Genomic DNA, 11617 nt, shown 5'->3' on the forward strand with positions numbered 1-11617 from the left:
TAGTACAAGAAATTGAAACTTGAAATTGTAAATTGAAACTGTAGTAGTTAATGGGATCTGCAGATAATTTTTAAGTAATCTTAATTTCTTTTTCAGCCTGTGAAATTTCTATGTGACTGGATTATTGCCAAAGGGCAAACTGTTTCAGAAACAAAACAGGATCTTTTAGAAGATTTAAGTAGAAAAAATGTTCTTAAAATTCCTGTTGAAAGGTAAAAATTTTCTTTTTTTTAAAATTTAATGATAATAATGCTTTTATTATACAGTTGTAAATGATTTTTATATTGTATGATGGTACTGAAATCAAACCTATTGGTTACAACCATGATTCTTGTTTCACAAATGCCCAAAAACTGATTATTTTTTCATAATTTATGATTTTCTTTTTATAAGTTTCTTACATGGTTGGTGTTTATTAAAAATTACATAATAGTTAAAAAGCAATTGTGTAATGTTTGTGGTATTTCTGAAATTTCATTTAAAATTATTGGTAAAATTTTGACTAAACTGCTGCTCTTAGAATTATTCCATGTCACTTCACTCAAGAAATGTCAAAATGCAACCCACCAGATTTTGATAAAATCCTTTCTATTAGCTGTTATTAATATTATCCTAAGAATAACATTATTTTGCCCTGTGACTTATAATTTTTTTCCTGTGAATTTATCATTTTCAGATTATAGAGTGGTTGCTTGAGAGTGTTCATGAAAAATACTGTTACATTATAGAATATTTTTCTAAATTACCACTGTAGATTTAAAATAAAATAAACATTTAGATTTACATCCAATAATGTATGCAGATTCCAGGAAAAATATATGAAGGATCTAAAACTTATATAAAAAAATGTTCTGCTTTTATTCACCAATTTTACATGTTTACTTGAACTTTGAAGTTTTTATGTTGGCTAATTCATGTGACAGTATGCTGTAAAGAAATGACAACTGAACTCATTATTTTCCTCATAGATTTATGGAACCTTAGAAAGCCACAGTTGTGTTTATTCCTATAAAACATTCACGTCGGTTCGAATCCAACCATCTCCTTTTTTTTAATTTAAATATGTTGATTTATTAATAATTATTAACCTCTGACTGTAAAAAAAAAATTATAATAAATTAGAATTCAATAATAATAAAAAAAAAGAAAATATGAAAAAATATTGGAAGTTATTAATGAAATAAAATTTTATGTACTTTTTCATTTTTAAAAGATGTGTATATGTAATTTAATAGGTGTACAAGGAAGTCATGTGATGTCCACATCAAGATTTTTTACTGCAGGATAGCCGTACAGTGAACACAATATAGTACAAAAATGAATTCAGTAAAATTATGTAGCTGTATTTGTCAAGGTTCATGTACCCTGAATATGGTAAATTGGTTTCTGGGACCCATATAATTCCCAGAAATAGTAGAAATAATAGAATTAAATGCCATTTAATTCTATTCATAAACTACTTTGCTACCGTGACACTATTACTGTTATTAATATATTTTATTAATACGTTTATTATTGAGCGAGTACGTGATAGCACTACATTTGTTTTATTTTTTTTTTATAGATGTAGATTAAGGAAAAAGAATTGGAAGAGTCCAGCTAGAGCATATCTGGATATTGAAGTTTGGGGTTCTGATATTCAGTTAGAAAGTAATACAGAGATATTTCTACAAGAATTACCTGGTCCTGAAATTGTTAAATCATCTTCACAGCTTCTTCTGTTTGTTCGACGATGGTACCCTTCAAAATACCAACTGGGTTCATTTCAAGAAATTATTATGGATGGCAGAAGTGTCAGTGAATTGAAAACTAAAGTAAGTTTTCTTTTCTTTTTTTTTATGTATTAAATTTTGTGTTGTTTATGGTTTTTCTAGTCATAGTGTAATAAAAGTTTAGTTACACTGTCATTTTCTTTTGTTCTTTAGTTCTTTTTTCTTGTTGTCTAGTTGTTTCATTTGCTCTTTTTTTTGTCGTTTTCTTTTTTTGTCCAGCATTATCTAATGCCGGAATGTAAAGAAACATTATTTTAAGTTAAATAATAAAAACTACTAGCATTTTTAAAAGTTAATCTTTTTCATAAACATTTTAAGTTTTCCACTTAAAACACAAAATGAAAACTACACAATCAGCACAGTTCTGGGTGTGAACTTCCTTTTTCATCTCTTTGTCATTATTTAGCCTACATTGAATTTAACTATGTAATAGTTGAAAAAAGTAGGTTTTTAAGTGGTTTGGTTTCTTATGTCTTTTTGTGCCTTTTTTTGGGATTATTATGCGTTATTTTATTGTTAGGGATGTAGGATGTAGAGGGTATACTGAAATGAAATGACTAGCACTAGATAGGGAATCTTGGAGAGCTGCATCAAACCAGTCAAATGACTGAAAACAAAAAAAAAAAAATTTATTGTAATTTTATTTGATGACTGAGTTAAGGTTAATTATATCAATTATTATTTAACACCTACTGTGTTGGTTGGCTTTTCATTTTCTTGGTATTTGTAAGCATTGGTAATTTTGACAGTCTTAATTTGTTGTAAAAGTAGTGAGGATTTATGAATATTTCATATGTGTACAAACTTGTTAATTTAGGGAGAGTTGATTTAAAAGTGTTGGATATTGAAAATGATTAGTTAAGTTGTTGTGAAAAGGGTCAGTTTGTAAATTTTGTGATATAATAATTAAAATAATTAATTCTTTGTTTCTATTTACAGATTTCTGAAATTAGTGAAATTCCTGTTGAAAAAGTTGAATTTGCAAAACCACATGTTACAGCATTTCCGTTTGATATGTCTGTGTTGCTTATACCAGAAATGGATTGGAACCGCAGTGTGGACACAATTGACCAATGGCCATTACAAATAAATGAAGATGGATTTGTGATTTTTTACAGGTAATATTTATGTACCTCAACATTTTATTTTATTTTTTGAGTAGTTTAACTGAAAATCTTATAATGTATGATGTCTGATGAATTTAATTTTGTGACTACGTAAGTGAACATTAGGAATTTAAAGTAGTTAAGTTTGCCAATATTATGAATCTGTAAAAAGTATTAGCCATCATGGTCACATTAATTATTATGCAAATTTGTACTGTAAAAAGTATTAGCCATCATGGTCACATTAATTATTATGCAAATTTGTACTAAACTGAAATACAGTGGAACCTCATTTAACTTGTATCTGAATGTTACTCATAATGCAAAACACTTGTTAAGCGAAACAATTTGTACCATAAGAATCAATGTAAAGTAGGTTAATGGCATTCCATTCCAAAAAAATACTTTAAAATAATTTATAATAATCTAATTTATTATTTATAATACATCCTTTTTTACAATAAATTTGTCTAAAAACATTTGTTTTTGCCTATCCTTCAAGTTGGCAAAAATGAGATGCAACATTATCATTAAATAAATTTGTAGTAGCGTGCATAGCTACTGTCTTATTAGGGGTGATGCTTCTCAACATACGATCCAATAGTTAACCTTGCTTTCAGCATCTCCCTTATTTCACTGGAAGGTTGCTCTGCTTTGGCTGTTATCTCCTCCTCCACAGTTTCTTGCTGTGTCACAGAATGCACTCCATAAGCTCTTCGGTGGTCAGCTCCTAGCTATCTTCTTTCACTAGTTCGTCAATGTTGTTGCTATTCACCTCTAGCCCTTAATCTTGGTCAGAGACACAATTTTGTTGATTAAAAGGCTCCACAGACACTTGCTCAAATACCCTTGAAATTGTTTTTGGCAACGCTGTCCGGCCAAAGCTTCTTCCATGTAGAAATAAGGGTTCTGTTGGTGACCCTCTGCCATGACTTGCTCTTGAGACAGGCAGTGATGTGATAGTGGTCTTTTCAAAACTGTGAGAGTGAGATTGGTTCCTTCAGTTACCTCAAAACAAAGCTCGAAGAGTGCTTTAATGTAGAGCTTTTTAAAATCTGAAATGACCTGCTGGTCTACGGGCTGCAGTAAAAGAGTGGTGTGGAGAGGTAGGAACTGGATCTTGATGAATTTAAATTCAAGTTTGTCTTCTAGACCTAGAGGATGTGCAGGATTGTTGTCCATAACAAGCAAGGCATGGAGTGGCAAAGTCATAACAAGCAGATAATTTTTTTGTCGGACCAAACACTTCATTAATCCAATCTTTAAAAAGGTAATGTGTCACCTAAGCCTTGTTGGACTTATGCATGACATTTAGCCTGCTCTTCTGGACTTTATATTTCTTGAAGGCTTATGGATTGTCCAAATGGTAAATGAGCAGCAGTTTAATTTTCAAATCACCACTTGCATTTACACAAAACTACAGCATGAGACGGTCTTTCATTGGGTTGTGGCCCGGGAATGCCTTCTCCTCTGCTGTAATATAATGTAACTTTGCTTCAGCATCTTTTTCCAGAAGAGACCTGTCTCATCACAATTAATCTTACAACAGTGATGTGGCTAGCAGTTGCATGTTCAGTGATGTCAGTGTATGACACTGCAAGTTTTATTATACTATCTTTTGTAATAAAAATATATATATATATATTTTGTTACCTTATTGTTATATTATGCTGCTTTATTTTTTCCTCTTTATTATTTTTTTTTTATTTTTCATATTGTATGTGAATGATATAAGATTTTTATTTGAAGTTTTTACAATCTTTTTACACTTAAACATTTTTTTCATAATTTTTAATTTTTTCTATTATGATTATCTTTAATAAATGTAGTAGTAATTTAACCTAATTTACAATTACAATTTCCACTTACAATTAGCAAAACAGTCTTTACATACTATAGTTAAATGTTGCAAACAGAGATATGATTTGCATTTATCACAAAAGTATTTGGATTTTTCTTCTGTTTCTTCAATATTGAATATTTCTTTTATCCAAAGTTGTATTGTTTATGGCCGATATTGTGAATATGCCTTTTTCATGTTACTTGTTATCACTGAATAAGACAGACCCTTTATAAAATTGCATCTCAATATCTTATGTTCCAGACAGTTTGTCAAAAATATTACAAGTGAATTAATGCCAGCTAGATTTAAAATATGATCAAATACTACTATAGGCCAGCGACAAGTATTTCAGAAACAATCATAATTCGCACATAGGCAATCTATGACATCCACACTGCTCTTCATGTTATTGTATGATAGTACACCATAGGATGTAGGATGTTGAGGGTATACTGAAATGAAACGACTAGCACTAGATAGGGAATCTTGGAGAGCTGCATCAAACCAGTCAAATGACTGAAGACAAAAAAAAAGTACACCATATCAGGTTTCCCAGATTCTTCATCAACTTTGTCATCACCGTGTGCTGACGAAATCACTAATACATTTTTACCTTTTTTGGGTATGTACGGACTAACTTCACAAGTTCACCGAACTCAAACATGCTAGATCCTACAGGACGATTTTTACCTTGCACTAACTGTGGAGGAAGTTCCTTTTTGTTGCTTCTTATACAGTATCCACTTTTGTAAGGTTTTACTTAGTTACTAGTAATTTCCCCAATGAACTGCTTGAAAACCAATTATCAAGTGTAACATTTCTCCCCGTTCCATAAATTGGTTGGCACAATCTTTCTACTACTTTCAGTGAGCTGGTATCTACAGAGTACGGTCCCTCAGGCTGCTTGCCAATGAACACCTCTAAATTTAGTATATAATACATCTTTGGATCACACGAAGCAAAAATGTTTAAACTGTATTTTTTGGCTTCAATGGTATGTAATTCCGACATGAGCATCGACCTCAAAATTCTGGTAGCATTTTATCTAATGTTACTAATTCAGATAAAGAATAATATTTTTTTAAATTGCTAACCTATATGTCAAATGTACTTCTAATAGCTGCTAGCTTATCAGCTAGTTCTTAAAGTCACCTTGTCATCAAATCTTATATTTCAAAGTAAAAACAATAATTTCTGGGCTGAAATTGTGAGATGAAATATTTCTGGAGTGCTACAATCTGATTTGAAGATATCTTCAGAGTTAATTAGATTCATTTTTTTAACACCGCAGAAGAGCAAAATACACAAAATGGCTTCTACTTCAGGTTCGTCAGTATGTTTTGTGTAAGTCTTACGAGAATACTGCGAAGAAGTGTTAACAATATGCTACAAGGAAAAACAGATTTGTTGGTCTGTGACACTGTATGTCACCACTGTAGGGTTAAAAACCTGTTGTAGCAGATAAACTTCAAAATTCACATAAGTTTCTTGAATATACCTATGAAGTTCTCGGCTGCCTTTATGTCTTAGCTCTTGCTGCATATCCATGCCTCACAATGCTGTGGATGCCAGTTCTTCTCTTAAACTTTGCAAACCGCCTACGGCTTGCCTTGGATGATCTTTGGTGTCTTCCTAATGAGGTCGGGAAAAATTAGTTTCACCTTCTCACAAATTATATTTTTGTTAATAGTGTCATCTTGCATTTGTTTCTTGTTGATCCATATGAGAAGCAATCTTTCAACATCTTTGAGAGTACATGGCTGTTGCATAGAAATTCTTGGACACCTTTGAAGCATCAATCTCCTTAATCTTATGCTTATTTTTGAGGAAGTGCAAATCATTGATGTATACCGGTTGCATGTGCGTGCTAGATCAACCACGCTCACACCTTGTTCTTGCTTCTCAATGATTTGTCATTTGACTTCTAAGGTGATTTCTCTTCTCTTACCCCAGTCTTCTTGCGGAATTTCATTTGGAGATAAACATGTAAGCATGCTTAAACTTTGAGAGAAAAAATACATAATAATTTGTTTGAACACAACTTTTGCAAGCTACAGTCAGATGCTAGCTAAACAAGCACCAAGCACAGACTGATAGCAGAGATGCAGACAGGATGTGGCATCATGATGTCTCCTCGTCACTAGTTCTGTGAAACATTGTTGGTTAAGGGAGTCATTTTTTTACATTTTGTTTTGATTGTTATGTAAATCACTTGCTTTGGGAGGGACTCATTAATCCAGGTTTGAGTGTATAGAATATTTATTAGAAGATAGTGATTTTTTTTTTTATAAAGAATATTTAAAAAAAATTGTTTATGTAGTACTTACTGTTTTACAGGATTACATAATCCTTATAATTAATCTACATTTTATCATTTTTTTAATTGCAATTTATTTCTAGTATCACAGAGCTTAGTTTTCTTACAACAATAGTACCAAACATTGTACAAATTACCCAAAAGAAACTTCCAAATACAAAATACTGTACATTCATTGTATAAATGCAGTACGTAGCGGAACTACCAAAATTTGTGTTTATTACATTTGAGTTTGAGCTTATGCAGTTAAAGGAATTTTTTTTAAGATCATTAACTTAAGTTGCAAATGTAAATAGAGAAGCCAGTTCAATAAAGTTGAATTATGCTACAAAAAAGTTAAAACTAAAATTGTAAAATTTAAAAAATATATGTATGTAATATTCTTGAAAAAAAATTAAATAATTCTGTTAATTCAGTATTAGATAATTTTCTAAAAATTTGTAAATTACTGTAAACATTTTGTATCATCTCTGTGTGTTTATGAATTGAACACTGTTGAACTGAATTTATACAGGTTTAACTAATTGGTATTAGCATGTATTACCAAGTAAGTATTTTAATAAATTGTATCTGTACTATGGTTGTATTCATATTTGTCTGCAGAAGGTTTAATATTATTTATTATAATTTTAAATAGCATATTTCTATCTTTTTGTGCAAACAAAATATTTTAAATAAACTAACATTTTATAGCATTGTTAGAGAAGTTCATTTTTTAAGTTTGTTGGTTGTTTATTTCTGTCCTGGCATCCACTTAAGAGCATTCATGTATACAAGTAAGCAGATGTGTATGTTTTAATTCTATTAACCTTTTCCCATCACAATGCTCCGCGCTTCTTAGCGCTCCGCAAAAATAGTTGGTATCTGATTTCCTCTCTTCATAGTCTTATGCTACCCTCTTGTGAAAAAATTTTCAAAAAATTACAGTATATTAACGAGATTTAACAGATTCTGACAAAAAAAAAAACCTTACGATTGGATATTTTTTATGCCTGTAACAACAAAAAAAATTGAAACCGTACAAAAATTACGATAATTTAATTGCAGAATTTTTTTTGCGCATTTCTACCGCGTTTTTTATTAGCGAAATTTTTTTTTTTTGATTTGTGTTTATGAAACATAGTTTGCAGATTAAAAAAAAAATACTTTCAAGCAAATCGGTTGAAAGTTGGGCAAAATATGATGAAAAACCCGTGTCATAAATTACAGATTAATTAGCATATCAGTTTCGAGAAATTTTTATAGTTATTTATTTTTTCTTAGCGTTACATATAATGTAAAATTTATTTTAAAAATTATAAGACTTCCTTAGAGCATTTATTACGTAAAAAAACTTTTTTTACAACAGAGTATTGCTGTTACACGCCACGGGGGGGGGGGGGCAATAGAGTTCATGAAACGCATAATAATTACCCCAGTAATTACAAGCTATTCGGTACAAACAACAGTTATTTTTTATGTTACTATGTATATAAAATCGTAATATATATTATATATATATAATATATAAAATAAGAAATTACGAGCGCGCACTAGTTTTTACACCAACATATAAATCGCAATATGGGAGATTCCCCAAAAAAACAAAAGAATGAAATAGATGAAAAATAATAAATAACCTAAACAAATAAAATGAAGTAATAAATTTATAAATAAAAAGCTCTTACCCCTAGTTGGTGATATTTTGGCGTGTGTGATACACGAGAAAGCATCCATCTATACAGAGTGGTACCTCACAAGCCATACACCTCCAGACTGATCTTACGCGAATGCCGTTTGCCGAGCACACAACGCATTGTCTAAAACTGTTTGTTCCCTCACGTTTAGGAAAATGTCTTGCTTCACAACTTTCAAGACGTAAAAATTCACGATTTCTTACATAAGATCCTCGTGCAGAAAATCTCGTAGGAGATGATGAAACAAGCCCTTTCAAAACCTCATTTCGAAACCATCAGAAGGATTGGTTCTTCTCCATCTTATTGCCGTATTATTTATTATTTATTGTAAGCCGTATAAGCATTGACAAGAAGCATATCAAAAATGTGGAAAAAGAGCATGTCAAAAATGTGGAAAAAAAGTTTTTTCGTCCATTTTGTCATGCGCCTATGTAAGTAATAGCTTGAAGACAGAAGATAAGATTGATCAACAGCCCCCATATAATTATTGTAATCTACAATCATTACAGGTCTCACGACATTTTCTGTACCGTGAATTGTTACACTGTATTTACCCTCTTCAGCAGGCCCATGAATAGAAGACAGAAGTGTTACCATTCGCTTGTCATTGAATAGAATACAAGATATTCCATCCAGTGTCGTACGACAGGCTAACCGGTGTCTGGTCAAACCTAATTGTTTACGTCTGTTTCGTGTGAATTCAGCTGGCATTCCAGCACGATTGGATCGAGCTGTTCCACAAGCTAGAATTCCCACATCTTTCAGTCGTCGATATAATTGCAGGGATGAAAAAAAATTTTCCATATACAAATGATATCCACAATTTTCATAACCTGCAATTAGAATGATAACTGTACGTTCAGTAATTTTTTCGTTTACATTTTGTTCCTCTCGTTGTCTCCCGAGATATACATTCATATCGAATGTGTACCCAGAATTATCGAAAAGTCTGTAAACCTTTATCCCAAAGCGCTTTCGTTTACTAGGTATATACTGCCGAAACAAGACTCTACCCTTGTAGGCGCATAAAACCTCATCAACTACAATTTGTTGTCGTGGATTACAGAGTTCACGAGATTTCTGACGAGCAATTTAAAATATTTCGCGTACTCTCCAGAGACGGTCATAGTTACCAGTTTGCATTTCTGATTCTATTGGTGGATCCTGGTTAGTGAAGTGTAAATACTTCAAAATATGAAGAAAGACAGTTCTCGGTAATGTATTCCCAAACCAAGCGAAATGGGAAACCTCGTCAGTTGACCAGTATTCTTGTAAAGTGTGTCTTACAGTATGACCCATTTCCAGGATGATTGCAAAGAAACGTTTCATCTGGGCAAGACTAACGTCACCTTGAATTCTGTCCTTAGGTAATGGCCTATCAGGTCTACGGCTTTGAAAATACAAATTAGTTTGTGATGTTACTTTTTCAAGGATAGCCCCAAAAAACAACATAGATACGGCAAACGGCGTCTGCCCATGAATACGGGGATCAGGAATATATTCAGGCACATTGTGTAAATTCCTACGACGCTTCTTAGGCCGACCTCTCTTATGAGGAGCGGATTTAGCCAAAAGGTCGGGATTCTTTACAAATGCACCTGGTTCCGGACCCGTAAAAGGCAAACTGTTTAGTGTGTCATATTTACACCTATCAGTACAAACTAACCAGGGATTTCCAAGAACCGGCAGACGACCTTCCAACTCGTAACCTTCGTCATCTGTAACTGTTTCGTCATTTTGGGCCCGGTCAGTTGGATTTTCTTGTAACTCCGCCGTGTCAAGTTCCTCATCTTGGAGAGGAAATTCAACAGCTGGTTGCATTTCAACATCCAACTGCACTGGAGAACGATAATGGATTTCATGAAATATATTACCGTTTCCTTCAGCATGTGGATGTAGAACTGAACCGGCTACATTTATTTTCTGTTCCGTGTCAGTATCACTAATCGAATGACCTGGATCATCATCGTCGCTACTAAAATTCAGGAGATGCGGTTCCGAAAAATCGTTACTCCTAATTTCAGTATTTTTGATGTCATCCAAGCCCTCAAGGTCGTCACTGTCATTTTCGTCATAATCTGAAAGTTCTTCGTCAAGAGCAAACCTAATCTGTTCGTCATTCATTGTCTCGATAAAAAAAAAAATTACGGCAAATAAAAAAAAATCACAAATTTAAAAAAAACGCCCAATATGTGAAAAAAATCGCACTGAATAAAAAAAAACCGATGTAATTTTGAAAAAAATAATGAAATAATATATTACCAACGGAACGCCGGTTTGCGATAGTAAGTTACTTACTGCAGTTCACTCGTACTCACTCACACAATAAAGTAACATATGTTAGTATAAAGAAAGAGATTCAGTAAAAACTACGTTTTATAAAAATCCCCTCCACTTAAAAGGCTATTCGGATTGACAAAAAACTATTTTTACTGTATACTGTTATTCATTACGAATCGGTATGTGTTTCATTGATGCCGATATCTTTTGTCAGAAAAGATTTATTAGGCCTCAAATAAAAGTGACACATTTATGACCACAAATTCCTTTTTTTTTTGTGTGTGCCGTATAACATAACTTATTATGTGTTTCAATACATCGTTATGTTGCTAATATAATAAGCTAGTTTTGTAAATAATAAATAAATCCGTAACCCTCATAGCAATTATAATACACCAGTCACACACACACACACAAGCATATTTCTGAGAAAAAAATGGTCATATTCTTTCTTGTCCAAATAAAACATTTTAATTCGTATAACTATAGTTCAAATTGTATAATAAAACTGATTTCTTTGTGAATATAAAAAAATATAACCGACTTAGATCCCATATAAAATGTTTTTGTAACAGCGTTTTAAAACTGTCACCGCACAGAGCCACTTTACTGGCTTCCTGATC

General features: G+C 32.1%; 1 protein-coding gene across 3 annotated transcripts in view; it reads left to right on the forward strand.

Moving 5' to 3' along the window:
* Positions 1-11617, forward strand: part of LOC142329185 (ubiquitin carboxyl-terminal hydrolase 47-like) — a 115908-nt gene that overhangs the window by 93664 nt on the left and 10627 nt on the right. For all 3 annotated transcript variants that reach the window (XM_075373580.1, XM_075373579.1, XM_075373581.1), the window contains 3 exons: positions 97-212; positions 1565-1814; positions 2712-2890. In XM_075373580.1, coding sequence (XP_075229695.1) covers positions 97-212; positions 1565-1814; positions 2712-2890 — 545 coding nt within the window. The remainder of the gene's footprint in view (positions 1-96; positions 213-1564; positions 1815-2711; positions 2891-11617) is intronic.

The sequence above is a fragment of the Lycorma delicatula genome, chromosome 8 (assembly GCF_047948215.1).
Source record: "Lycorma delicatula isolate Av1 chromosome 8, ASM4794821v1, whole genome shotgun sequence".
NCBI classification, from domain to species: domain Eukaryota; kingdom Metazoa; phylum Arthropoda; class Insecta; order Hemiptera; family Fulgoridae; genus Lycorma; species Lycorma delicatula.